Below are 12,726 nucleotides of genomic sequence, written 5' to 3'. Positions count from 1 at the left end.
TAGCGGCGAGTGGAGTGAGCATTTGCAGAGCTAGACTAACTTTAATCCATGAGAATGACGTTCTAGATCTAGCCAGCAGCCATGTTTTTGCGGGAGTAGAACCAGAATGTGATTCCTATGGGGGAGGGAGGTCGCCTAATGTTCGCTCTCTTTTACGCCAAATGATTTTGTTTTTGACTCGTCTATTCATATCACTCGGTTAACGTCTAGAAACATGTCGGAAGAAATTGATGAAACACTGACCGGAGAGACGGTGGTCGAGGAGCAGAAAGTAAGACCGTTTTATTGTTTCAGTGACTTCAATCCCTCCTTTTCTAGCTGGTGAGCTACAGTAATCGGCGAGCATTCGCTAGAATCAGTTCACAAGCTAGCATAGTCATGTTAGCCGGTTGTCGTTGTGTGAATCTGACTGCAGGCCGTCATTTAACATGTGATTTTTTAGTTTAGATTACTGTATATATGAATCATTTGTATATCTAAATGATAAGATACTAGAAAGATAAATATATTTTACCATAATTGACCCTGGCTAGCAAGCTTCTAACATTACAGGAGTTGGGTGAATGTGTTGGCTATCCTGCAAACACCATGATAACGTTGGGAATGAACGTAACCTTGCTAGCGAAAAAATAAGTTAAATGTGAAATTGTAGTTTACCTTATTGCAGAGGTTAAAATGTCGCTTTCAGACAATAGTAATGTTTTGTTGGTAGTAAAGTTGGCTAATGTCAGCTAACGTTGTCTTTCAATAACTATCGTTATTGCAAACACAACTGGAAAAGTTAGCCATAACAAACGAGCTAGAAGCTAACGTTACCTAACGGTTTGAGCCATCGACTGTACAGTCTATGGTTTGAGCTGTCATTGCCTCTTGCTAATGGCTAACACTTGTCAGACCAGACAGCTAACGTTAACCTGTTTTACTAACTTTGGGTTATGGTTATCTTTATTTTTTTTATTAAATCAACTGTACATCTAAAGAAAAAAGCTGAATAACTTAGATAGCATAGAAATCAGTCCAGTCAGTGGGACGTTAACATTTGACATCTGACCACCGTTAACGTTAATTTCTTTAGTTAGCAAGCTAACGTTAGCCTGTTTAGCAAGCTAGCATGCCTGGATGTCATTATTGTCATATGACTATAATAATCAGGACACCTTTTTCAGTCGTTCATTTTCTTATCCAGTCATCGCCAACTAATGCTAGTAAACACTGTATTGCTTGGAAGATTTTACAGTTTGGTTCTTTCCCTGAGCATGTTAGGTGCACCATAACGTCAAATTGTCCCGCGTAACGTTAGCTCAATAGCTAACTTTGTTGTTAACATTTTGTTTGGGTAGATAATTCTTCATAAGCTAACGCTGACGTTACTGAACATTAAGTAGTTGACAGGTTTTTGTGCCGATTTGTGAAGCATTTGTTATATTGTTAGTCAGCCGGTACTGTGTAACTTAATCTTTCTTGACACTTAACTAAGTTGATCTTTTAAAAAGTGTTTGTAGCGTTAATGTTGCTGACACCCCAAACCTCTGAGCATAACGTTACAGTCTGCGGTCTTACACACTGCTCCCCAAAAGTTGTTTTGGTGTAGTTTGCATTTAACGTTATGGCCTTGGCTTCATAAGTATGTCAATACGCTGTTATTGACAAGATACAGAAAATCATATATTGTTCAAGTTTTTAGTATGCACCATAGTCTTACGTTCGGACTAGGCCTAAAATTAGCCTTTTGCCTTTTCCTACCATTTGGGATGCTCATTTATATGTAAGTGACTTAGAGATGTTGATTTGTTGTCTTTCCATTCATTTAGGCTACTATTTACCATACTCGGCTTATCGAAACACCTTTCTGCAGTAACAGTTTCATAAGCATCCATGAACACTCAAACCACGTGGTTAGCCAGAGGCTCTTGAGCCAGGATTTCACATGTTTTAGATCAACTATTTACACAACAACGAAATCCACTGTGCTGCATTCTTAAGCTGGCCATGAAGCTGTGTCAACTCATCAGGGTCATCTGTGTCTTTGCGTGAGAATGTACTGCAGTCCTCACAGGGCCTGTGTTTGATTGCAGACGGCTGCTCCGGAGAAGGCAGAGGAAGCTAAGCTGAAGGCTAGATACCCTCACCTGGGGGCCAAGCCAGGAGGCTCAGACTTCCTTAGGAAGAGACTTCAGAAAGGGGTGAGTCTGCTCAACTTTTCTACTCAGCATTACCATAACATGCCTGAAAGATTAAAGGTATTAGTGATGCTTAAATATTTAGAGAGTATCACAAATGAAGGTTAAGTATAGTGCCTGTTTTGTTTGAATGATGCTCTCTTCGCAGATTCTTTGTGGCGTTGTTGTAGGATTTCCTCCTGACACAGAAGCACAACAGTGGTTTACAAAGTATTGTCAAACTGAACAACACACATTTGTTCTTTCTTCCTCCTTCTGCAGCAAAAGTACTTTGACTCAGGAGACTACAACATGGCCAAAGCCAAGATCAAGAACAAGACGCCACCAATGGCACCCACAGAGAAGGCTGAGATCACAGGGGACCACATCCCCACCCCTCAGGACCTGCCCCACAGAAAACCCTCCCTGGTGGCCAGCAAGCTGGCCGGCTGATTAAGCTCAGCCTCCAGCTCTCCCCTTCCATTTCTCCATGTCTCTCACTTGTTCCATGTAATCACTGTTCAACCTTTTTCTGGTTTCTTTTTGTTGTCGTCTTCTTGTTTTACCGTCTTTCACTGTCATTTGTATCATTGTCCAAATACACTGAAAATAGCATCTCACAGTTGGGCATGGGCTCAGGCTACACTGTCTCACTATGCAGAAGATGTTATTTAATGATGGATGGGGCCACAGTCTTCTGGCCAAGTCAAAAGAAACACAAAGGTTCTCTGGAAAGATATTCTTGTGCCGTAGTTCTTTAACATGAAAGTGTACATAATCACCTAGTGTCAAAACATGGAGGACGTGGAAGAATTTAGCATACTGAACTGAGACAATGTTTGACCTGTCAATCATTCAAAACTCTTTTAGGTCCATCATGCAACTAGGCAACATGCTTGAATGATTTATATGTATCCCCTGAGAATGTCCTCCGTGTGATGTCATGTGTATGCTCTTTTTTTTTTTTTTTTTTTTAAAGACATTTATGGTTGATGACTACAAATGGACTGCACTGCTACTGCTGGAGTCATGTATATGAGAAAAAACCCCAGCTTGCATGATTAACGGTTGTGAACGGCCTGCCCTTCGCTTGCCTCTCTGCTTTGGCTCTGGAAAGGCCTTTAACAGCTTTAGTGGCGATACTATGTTTGGGCAGTTCTGCTCCAGCCCTCAGAATACTCCAAAAATATGTACAGTTCTACTGGGATGTTTACTGAAGGGTTTTACATCACTTTCAGGATCAGTAGTTGGCCCAAAAGACTAAACAGAAATGGCTGGAAGTATGCATGTGCATTGACAGCAGTCACTTTTGTGCCATTTTGTTTTGTAAATAAAATAGTTTTGCACAAATATTTGCTCTATTTTTATTTACTAACTGTATATTATTACATTTTGTTTTTGAGTGTGTGCTTGCCGTGACAAAGTATTTTATCCCTGGTAATTTATAGGGTACTATATTGACTTTTTAACTCAGAAACCTGTGCAGAATGTTTGTGCACAGGTTTACCCAACTTTGAACAACAGTTGCAATCATTCTGTCCAAAGAACAACAGTTTGGGGAAATAACAGATTATTAGCCCATCTACTGTTTTTTTGTTATTTGTTTTGTTATTATTTTAGGATAGCTGTAGATGATATTCTTATTTGAGGTTACAAATTGGTTCAATTCCACTTCACATTTCTCAAGGTCCTGTACAGTATAGATCAAATGGTTTCTAGTGGATTAATGTCCTATATATGGACATTATTTAAAATATGAAATGTTTGTCAGACAAACATTTTGTTTTTTTCCCAATATTGAATCAATGTAGGCAAGTAGGTTTGCAATGCAATGTAAACACGTTCTTGATTTTCTTGTAGCTTAAGTCTCTAAGTGCTACTATGTGTAGGCCTGTGGTCATTGCTGATATGAATGGTCAGGCATTTGGGTCTTTTATGAGGCAGTACATATTAATAGAATATTTTTTTTATTTTTCAGTGAGTCTTTTTACCTTTACTGGAGCTTACATCGGTCATCTGGTATAGTAGGTAGCCAATTAAAAGAAGGGTGTGCTAATATTTTAATAAATATAATAAAAGTAACAACATGTGGTGTTGTTATTATAATTACTATTATTTGTATTGTCCACATGTAGGCCTACAGTTTTATTGTGGAGGGGTTCATTGTAAAGGTGTAAATGCGATGATGAACAAAAGATGATAACAATTATGCCACAGGGTGGCAGGCTATCTCCATTTTCTGAAGTTAGGCATAGCCGCGTAGCCTGCTACTGATTCATTTCATCGTTCACTCCCAGAATGCACAGAGGGAAGCCAAAATAGGGAGATTTTTAGGTGTCATGACGCTAGGCTCTCGCGTCTAAATAATACAAATAAAACATTGCTATCAGTGGGGATTAAAGCGCTCTCGGTAAAGAGAAGATCATACTGATGTCTAGCTAACCGAGATTGGAGAAAGGATATTCCGACCATCATGGCAGCGTCAGAGCTCTACACAAAGGTATAACGTCAATATTGATTTCTGTAGGCTACATTTCGTCCCTCTTCCTTAATGTCAATCTTATTTAGGCTGGAATTAGTTTGGTAGTCTAATGCATGCTGTTGACTGTGTTGTGTAGCACGTACATCAAGAATGGCTTGAGGATTTTGACGTGAGGGATCATTGTGGCCATCGTAAGGGTAAAATGAATGAATGGCCATCTACTCATAAATAGCCTAACCGTGATTTTGTGAATTTCATATCACTGGCAGTATAGGCTGTGCACAAACCGAAATCCCAGAAGGTCTTTCACCTCTCTCTCTTACCTTTGTGTTCCATGGTCCCTTGATCATTTTACAAACTGGGGACACTAACAACATAGCCTACAACAATTTACCCTTCAAAAAAACACAAGGTGTTTTCCAAATTACTGATAGCTCTTGGAAAGTCAAATGTTTTGTTTGGATGTGCGTGGTCTAATGGAATGAGTATGCGTTATCGGTTTTCATGTAGCCTACTGAAGAAAATAGACTACCAATAGAGATGCTTTGTCGTCATCGCGCTTTTGGCTGTTGGCTAATGATTTGACATTCTTTGGTTAGAAATGCATCGAAATCGTTTTAGCATAGTGAGCGTTTAAACGAGATTGTGTAGACTATTAAAAATGTTTCTGTTGGAAATAGTGATGATCAAAGGGATGTGTCCGGTGTGGGTAGCGCTGTGATGCTGCGACTTTGACATCACCGTCTGACGCCATTAGTGCTTGTTTTGAGTTTATTGCTAGGCCTGCGGACCATTTGGTTGTTGCGTTACAAGACTAGGCGTGTCATTTCTTAATCAAATAGGCCCAGAGCTAATGGTTGTTCAGATATTGCAAGTATGGCCTATAATAATCAGTGTTTTAGATTATTGCATTTCTGTTAGGCTTTGCTATCAGGTTCATATTGTCATTGAAGATGGAAGGGTATGACTACATTAGAATGATGTCGATGATGTCTGTAGGGTAGCCTATCCATATCATATTGATAAATAGGCTATCCGTTGTGTGAAAATGTCACCATTTTCGGTATCAGGGCTTGAGAAAAGGCATGATGGGCCTATAGCCTACTAACAAAGCCCTTCACAGGCCATCATTAGATACATCATTGGAAGCATTTTGTATGTAATAGAGCAGAGAGCATAGCCTAATTGTTGTGTGTATAAGGACATAAGATGGAGATATGACTTAAGGCTACATTACATTTAGGCCTACCTATTATCCTGAAGGTTGAGTGGAAATATCAAGAAAGGACTGATTGAGATTTCAGTTTGTCGTTGTAAGATAGGTAGGCCTATGTCACCATACTATAGGACAGTTTTTTTGTGATTGGTTTTGATATTGTTACACAGGCAGTGTAGGCCTACATCATTTTCAACTGCCAGTCATAGCCTATGTGAGATTCATTCAGTCCACTCCAGAGTCAACTGGAATGGATGAGTGAAATAGTCGAACAGGGAAAACATTTTTTTCCTGCAATGTTTTGCTACAGTTTGATCAGAAAACTGATGAGCTGTGCACAAGACAAGTTGCAGATAAGAGTTCTCTCTCTTCCTTTTCACAACTTTTGAATCAGAGATTATAATTGAAATTAAATTAAATACAAGCTTAATAGCATCCTTATATCATATGATATCATAAGGATGCTATTAAGCTTTTAATATTTCACGGATCATGACATTTTATGTAGTCTTTCCAATTTTACCAGAATTTCAGAAGGCCAGCTGACAAGCTCCTCTGGTCTCAACCCCCCCTGTAAGAGCAGTTCACAAATCTTCCTGAGCTGTGGATGGTTCCCTGAGAACACTCAGCTCTTTGTGTCTCTGTCTGCGACAAATAGAATTACATTTATAGGGTGTAGACACATTACCTAAGTGAGAGCATTGCATTGTGCCTCTGACCTGTTTCTTTCATTCCTCTGGGAGTGCGCTCAGTACCCGCTCCAGTTGGGCTGTCCACCTTCAGCAGTGTCCACTGGTTCTTCTGATAGAAGGCAAATTGGTTGCACTATAGTTCCATTTGGGTTTGTCCCACCTCCATTGTTTTCAAACTGTCAGAAATCCTTCATTTGCCAAAATAGATGAAATAGGCTTTCATCTTTACTTGCTGGACCTGATTATCTGAAGATGAGTGAGATGTAATCCATATGTGTGTTGTTTGCACCAATTTGTGGTGGAAGCGGTTTCACCATGTTGCATAGTTGCTTGTTTTTTGTCTCAATACTGATTGAGGGCATGTGCATTAGATTACCTTGAATTAGGTGACAAGTCACGACGAGTCCTTGGGAAAAAGTGGGCTGTAACGGCCACTACCAGTTGGACTGTTGTGCAGGTAGCCTCTGGGAGCCCGGAAAGTTCTTTTTATGTAATTTTGTAGTTTAGTAACTTTTATAATAATATTTATAATAATAATAATATTTTTTTCTGAAACTGACAGATTTGAAAATCATTTCAGCATAGATTGTCTGTGTGGAGCTCGGATTTCTCCCATGAGTGACTAACTCATTGCATTTTGTTTTTAAACTTTATTGCCATTTTTTTAGATTGTAAAACAAATCTTTCATTCATCAATTCATGTGATCTACTGAAGGCTCTGCCTCATTTGGGAAAGGTTAAAGTACGAATGGTTGATGAAGAACAGTGAGCATTGTTCAACGGCAGCAGCAGCAGCAGCACAAGTATATAGCTGTACATGCAGAAGGAGAGGACGAGGGACCACGCCGGGATCATGTTGTAGAAGCTATGGCCACATACCAGTCGCTTGGTCAGCCTGTCATTTGCTTTGATTAGTGTATGGTGGCGTCATTCAACCGTAGAAGAAGTAGGAAGCGCAAGGCTCTTCCATCTCACAGTATGAAATAGGACATTTGATATGGTGTCAAGATGAATCAGGAGTTGGATTTTATGTGCGTGAAAGTAAGTTGATTTTTTCTTTGTCTTTATCAGCTGCCTGTATTGTTTCAACGGTGACAGAATTTTGTATCATTAGCATTAGTATACATTTCTATGAGCTACTTAAGTTCTGAGCTAACTGAAAATAACTGGTAGAGAAAGTTACATTGAGTCACAATTATTTACTTTTGGATGGGCATTTTACTCTCCTTCTCTACACAGACTGTATGGAGAAGTGAGAGTGAGAAAAAATGATAATATGGTCCATCCAAGCCGATCATTCTTCATGACAGAAGAAGTATGAAATGAAAGGTGTGGAATGAAATAGCATCCACTGTTGAGGATTGATGAAACAGGAAGGTCCAGAGTGGGGCATCCTCCAAGCAAAAAATGAGATGATTAATTGTAAGACGTTATAATTTAGTTCATGGTATCTTTTAATGAGCACCATTGTAGCCTGTATGACCAGCAGGAACAAAAATCTTCTCACTGTCATTCATGATGTATCTTGCCAACTCATTGCTAGCTGATTCAATTAAAGCCAGTTAAGCATCATCAGGTTGGGAAGGCAGCCTGAGCCAGTGTGTCATTACCTTGGCATCTGAAGGCACCCCGGCAGGGTGCACGTTTTCTCTGTCTAAAGGAAGCTTTCTCTGTCTGAACTAAGCTAGTTAGCTGGCTAGCAGACCTCTGTCGTCATGGGCTCGTGTCTGGCCGATGAGAGGCGAGCTCGCAGGGCGGAGGCCCTATCTCTGGGACGGAGGGTCAAGCAGGAAAGCAGCAGATTCTCACATGAGCGTCCGTCATGTGATGTGCTGTTTGGAGTTAGTGTTAGATTAGTTCTGCTCCCAGACGCTGAGCTCATACCACAGACACCCGGCTGGCCGGCGTTCTGCCATCACACAGGGCTGTCAACAGCCACATTGTTGGCATCAGTGTCTGATATGTCGGTGACTATATGGCTGTGTCATGGGAATGTGACTTTATTTTTCATACAATGTAGCTTTTAATGGCCAGTCTTCAATAATTTTTTGAAAGGTTTGCTGTTACTGCTACTGGATTTTACATTGGGACCACTACCTAAGAAAACCATCCTAGTTTACTCTAGTCTCTCTCCTTCATGTTTAGCAGCAAGCCCTAATATTACTTAAGTCTCTAAACCTTCTCTGATTGTTATCCCATCATTCAGAAACATAGGCCTAGGGGCTGCGCCAAAGAAAGAAAACAAGCTCCGACTTTTGAAGTGAAAGCAGAGAGACTTAGAGGGTTAATTCGATAATCTCCTGTTGGCTGTGAACCGATTTGCCAAATGCTGCCACTTCCACCCCCCACCCCCCACACCCGCACCCCACCCCACCCCTATGTTAGAACCCCCTGTAGCTTGTCTTTCTCTCTGGACGTGTGCTAACGTGACCCTCAGACTCCATCTCACAGCTCAGCACAGCGTCTTATAAGCCAGGTTAGAACAGGAAGGTGAAGATGACTGCTGAACATACAGAGTGAATAGGCTGTGAATGATGACACGTCTCATAACCTCAAAGGCCAAAGGACCTTCTTAGAAGTACAGTAAGGATGAGTAACAGTTGTGAAAGTATCTCTGACTATTTCCCCAGACCATTTCCTGTCCTGTCATGAGAGGCTCTGTTTACTCATCAGCTGAAACAATTAATATCCATCAGTACCATGCAGCTATGATTACTCCAACAGTATTGAACAGAATCATGTAAAGTGGGAATACTTACTGAACTCATCACACACACACACACACACACACACACACACACACACTTACACACACAGAGTGCTTAAACTAAGTGGAGATGGCCATATGTTTTTGGAGGCCAAAGGCTTTTGTAATAGAGCAGAGGTGTAGTTCACTGGGCAGGGATTAGTCCGAGTAAGCCTGGGTAATTCCTGCTCTTGATCTGTAGACTTGAGAGGTTCTATCTGTGGATAATTTACACCACTTGAACAGTTGCCTTGTATATCTACCTCCTTCCTGTAAGTGGTGTCCTCCAAAAAAAAAAAACAGAAAGCAGAAACCTTTATGCGTCATGTTGGTTTTACGCCACTTAGTTATTCCACCAGAGAAGGCAGTTTGTGCACATGTGAACACTGCATGTGGTTTGCACAGGCCACTCAGGAATGCCCGTTTAGAGGAGAGAGAAGAGACCTAATGCCTGTGTGTGTCTGCACCATTCTGTGCTGGGATGCTGAGCAATGGAGATCCAGTAGAGTGGGTGTCCATGTGGGGAGCAGGAGTCGGGATGCGGCGCTAAGTGGAAAAGCCTTCTCTTAATCACTAGTCCAGGAAGGTCAAAAGGTCAGGAGGCCGTAGTAGAATCCTCCATCAGATCTTCCTCCTCAGCAGGCACTGCAGTGCTGCGGTCAGTTTCACTGCCCACAGCACCTCTCTCACTGATGATGAGGGGTGTGTCTGTAAACAAGTCCTCCGATTTCTGTATACTCAATCACTCTTCAAAAGACCCCAAATGAGACCTTCACTCAATACACATCTGTTGAAGGATGAGATGCACATGTATGAAGGACACATCTGTTGAAGGCTATGTACTGTAGACTTACTATAGAAGTGTGTTGGAGTTGAAATCTAAAACTAATGTAGTTTCTCACTGTCAGTAGCCTCTAATGTTCAATATTAGTGTACATTGTAGAGTTTATTAATGTCTATGTGTTAACATAATACTTATCAAAAATAAGTAGCACAGTTTTTAGATTTTTTGATTTTATCATGTATAATTGTGATAATTTCCAGATACGAGTTGTAATGATGTTGGTCAGCTGATGATGAAGTAATCATTCTGCAATTTTATGTTTGACAGAATGTTGGCCTATATTTACAATACCCAATACTTAAGTTATGCGAATCTTGTACTTTTCCACCCAGAGGTAATAGTGTAGTTGTTTTGCTAATATGCTTTCTTGTGCCAAAAGCTTGGGGAACTGATTTACTCTGCATTTTCAGCTCACTTGGCATCTCCTAGGAAATCATGACAAACACACAGAGCGTCTGTTTCTGTGCTGCTTTTACCCCTTTGTTGGCACCAAATGCATGAGTGCATCTGAATAGACCTGCACATGGCTATGTTTGTGAGGATGCATCCTTGTGTGTCATACTGTACAGGCACGTGTACACAGAATGTGTGAATGGGGATCGGGTAATATTTTTACCATGGTGTGAGAGGGAGAAGGAAAAGAAAGAGAGAGAGAGAGAGAAAGAGAGACAGAGCAAGTTGTATGTGACCGTGTGTATGTGAGTGTTAGAGAGGATCAGGAAGTGTTCGCAGCAGTGATAGTTGCTGCCTCTGTGGGTGTGATGCTGCTCATGTCGAGCTGCTATTTTTACCAGCAGCCTCTTTGCTCCTCCTGCTCTGTTGCTAGGAGCCAAGGTTCTGGGATGGGACCTCTCTGGGGAGGAAGGTGTTAAACACCCAGCTCGACTCACAGCTCTCTATTTATCAAGAACAAACGTGGGAAGCTAGGTGGATACACATTTTATGACAAGCTAATTTGTCTCTTTTGTCTGAGAGCGTAGTTTCACTTCTTTGGCAGCGTTGCCATGGCAACATTTTATTTATTTATTTTCCTAATTGGTTTTACTGAAGTGTTATTCTCTCCTCAGTGCACAAAATAAGGACTCCATGCCTTTGTGTTGGGTGCCAGGGGCAGGTGGTAATTTAATAAGTTGTAGTAGGCGCATGGAAATAGTTTGCTTTCTGGGAAGCGAGGCTAGGGCTTCACTGTAGGATGTGAAATGGGTTCTTGTGCACTCTATTACTGAGAGCACCATTCAAAACTCTACAATGAGTATGTCCTCCAGAGATACTGTAGTCTACCAGTTTTGACCAAGCACCTTACGGCAGGGGTTTTCAACTGATTGTGAACCAGGGACCACCATTCTGACTAATTACGCAACCCCAGGATACAAGGATACAAGGATACAAGGAAGTTTATTGTCACATGCATATAGTTACTGGAAGTAAGAAATGCAGTGAAATTATGTCTGGTGTCAGCCTATTTGTGCATTAATGGGGGAGGGGGGGGGTAAAAAGTGCAGTAGAAGAGGGGTTTAGTAGATTAAGTGGCAAGGGCTGCATAAAAAAGGTGGGGGAGGATTGGGATTGGGTGGGGGGCACCAACAAGGAGCACCCAAGAGCAACCACTGAATAAAAATACTGATTCCACCATTGAAACTATATCACTGGTTCCATGGTCACGGACCACTACCAAAGTCCTCACGGACCACAAGTGGGCCGCAGACCACTGGTTGAAAACCCCTGCCTTACGGCATAGGGGTTGTACTGTCTCACTCATCTCAGAGTGAGACAGTGTGATACGGAGGTGGTTTCCCAGTGCTCGTACGGTGCTGCACTGGCCTTCACCACCCCAAGGCCTCCTCATGTTCTTCCCCTCATCCTCCTGTAACACCCCCATAGTCATCTGTCACAAGCTGGCCTGTTTGTAAGGCTGTCTCCATGGTGACAGTGCTGTTTTAATAAAGGGGGAGGGTGGTTCAGACCTCTCTCTGTCGAGTAAAAGCACTGTGACGCTGTTTAGTGAACACCGTATGCACCACTTCTCTTGATCTGATCCCAGTCCCCAAGGGCTGCAGCTCCTGCTTACGCTTGTGCTGCTCTGAGCTTCATTCACATTTATGAGACACGGCTGTGTGAAGCAGTGCGCTTTCCTGGAAGTGCAGGCCTAGACTCTCCTTATGTTGGGGGGGGGGGGGGGGGTGTGAGTCATAGGAGTATGACGGCATTGAAGGAAAATTGGGCCACCTCCCAGATTTACCCTCAATCGGCACACAACCACCAGCCTGCTCGGACACAGCACGCTGAGACAGACAAAATAGCTGGGAAAAGTCAGTCATTTTGTTGTGATGCATATTTCAGTCGCAGCACAAGACCCAGACTTTTACAGCCTGCCGTGCACAACAAAGGACACTATTGAAACAAGAGGCAAATACACAGATCATTTGGCTGGTGAAAACCCTGTGATTCCTAATGTCATTGCTGATTTGACCTCTTTTATTGCAGCTCAGCCCAGCAGCTGTTAGCTTAGCAACCTTGGCTATAGACAGCTGACCAGTGCGGTGCGAGCTAGTGGAACACATGGGCATCCAGCTGTTCAGCTTAACCA

General features: G+C 41.9%; 3 protein-coding genes across 11 annotated transcripts in view; all 3 read left to right on the top strand.

The window, feature by feature from the left end:
- Positions 1 to 12,726, top strand: part of fam214a (family with sequence similarity 214 member A) — a 49,804-nt gene that overhangs the window by 27,920 nt on the left and 9,158 nt on the right. The gene's annotated exons all lie outside the window — the stretch shown is intronic.
- arpp19a (cAMP-regulated phosphoprotein 19a) lies at positions 57 to 3,509 on the top strand. Its single transcript, XM_042062366.1, has 3 exons — positions 57 to 271; positions 2,076 to 2,183; positions 2,442 to 3,509. Exons 1-3 carry the CDS (start codon positions 215 to 217, stop codon positions 2,610 to 2,612), a joined length of 336 nt encoding a protein of 111 aa, XP_041918300.1. The 5' UTR covers positions 57 to 214; the 3' UTR covers positions 2,613 to 3,509.
- myo5aa (myosin VAa) overlaps positions 4,437 to 12,726 on the top strand; it is a 41,697-nt gene continuing 33,407 nt past the window's right edge. For 6 of the 9 annotated variants that reach the window (XM_042062361.1, XM_042062360.1, XM_042062358.1 and 3 more), the window contains exon 1: positions 4,438 to 4,659. In XM_042062361.1, coding sequence (XP_041918295.1) covers positions 4,633 to 4,659 — 27 coding nt within the window. In that variant the 5' untranslated portion in view covers positions 4,438 to 4,632. Of the gene's footprint in view, positions 4,660 to 12,726 lie in introns of all 9 variants that reach the window. The other 3 variants (XM_042062354.1, XM_042062355.1, XM_042062353.1) reach the window with 1 other exon arrangement.

This window comes from Alosa sapidissima, chromosome 14, assembly GCF_018492685.1.
Source record: "Alosa sapidissima isolate fAloSap1 chromosome 14, fAloSap1.pri, whole genome shotgun sequence".
Classification (NCBI taxonomy): domain Eukaryota; kingdom Metazoa; phylum Chordata; class Actinopteri; order Clupeiformes; family Clupeidae; genus Alosa; species Alosa sapidissima.
This window is presented reverse-complemented; position numbering and strand designations above follow the sequence as displayed.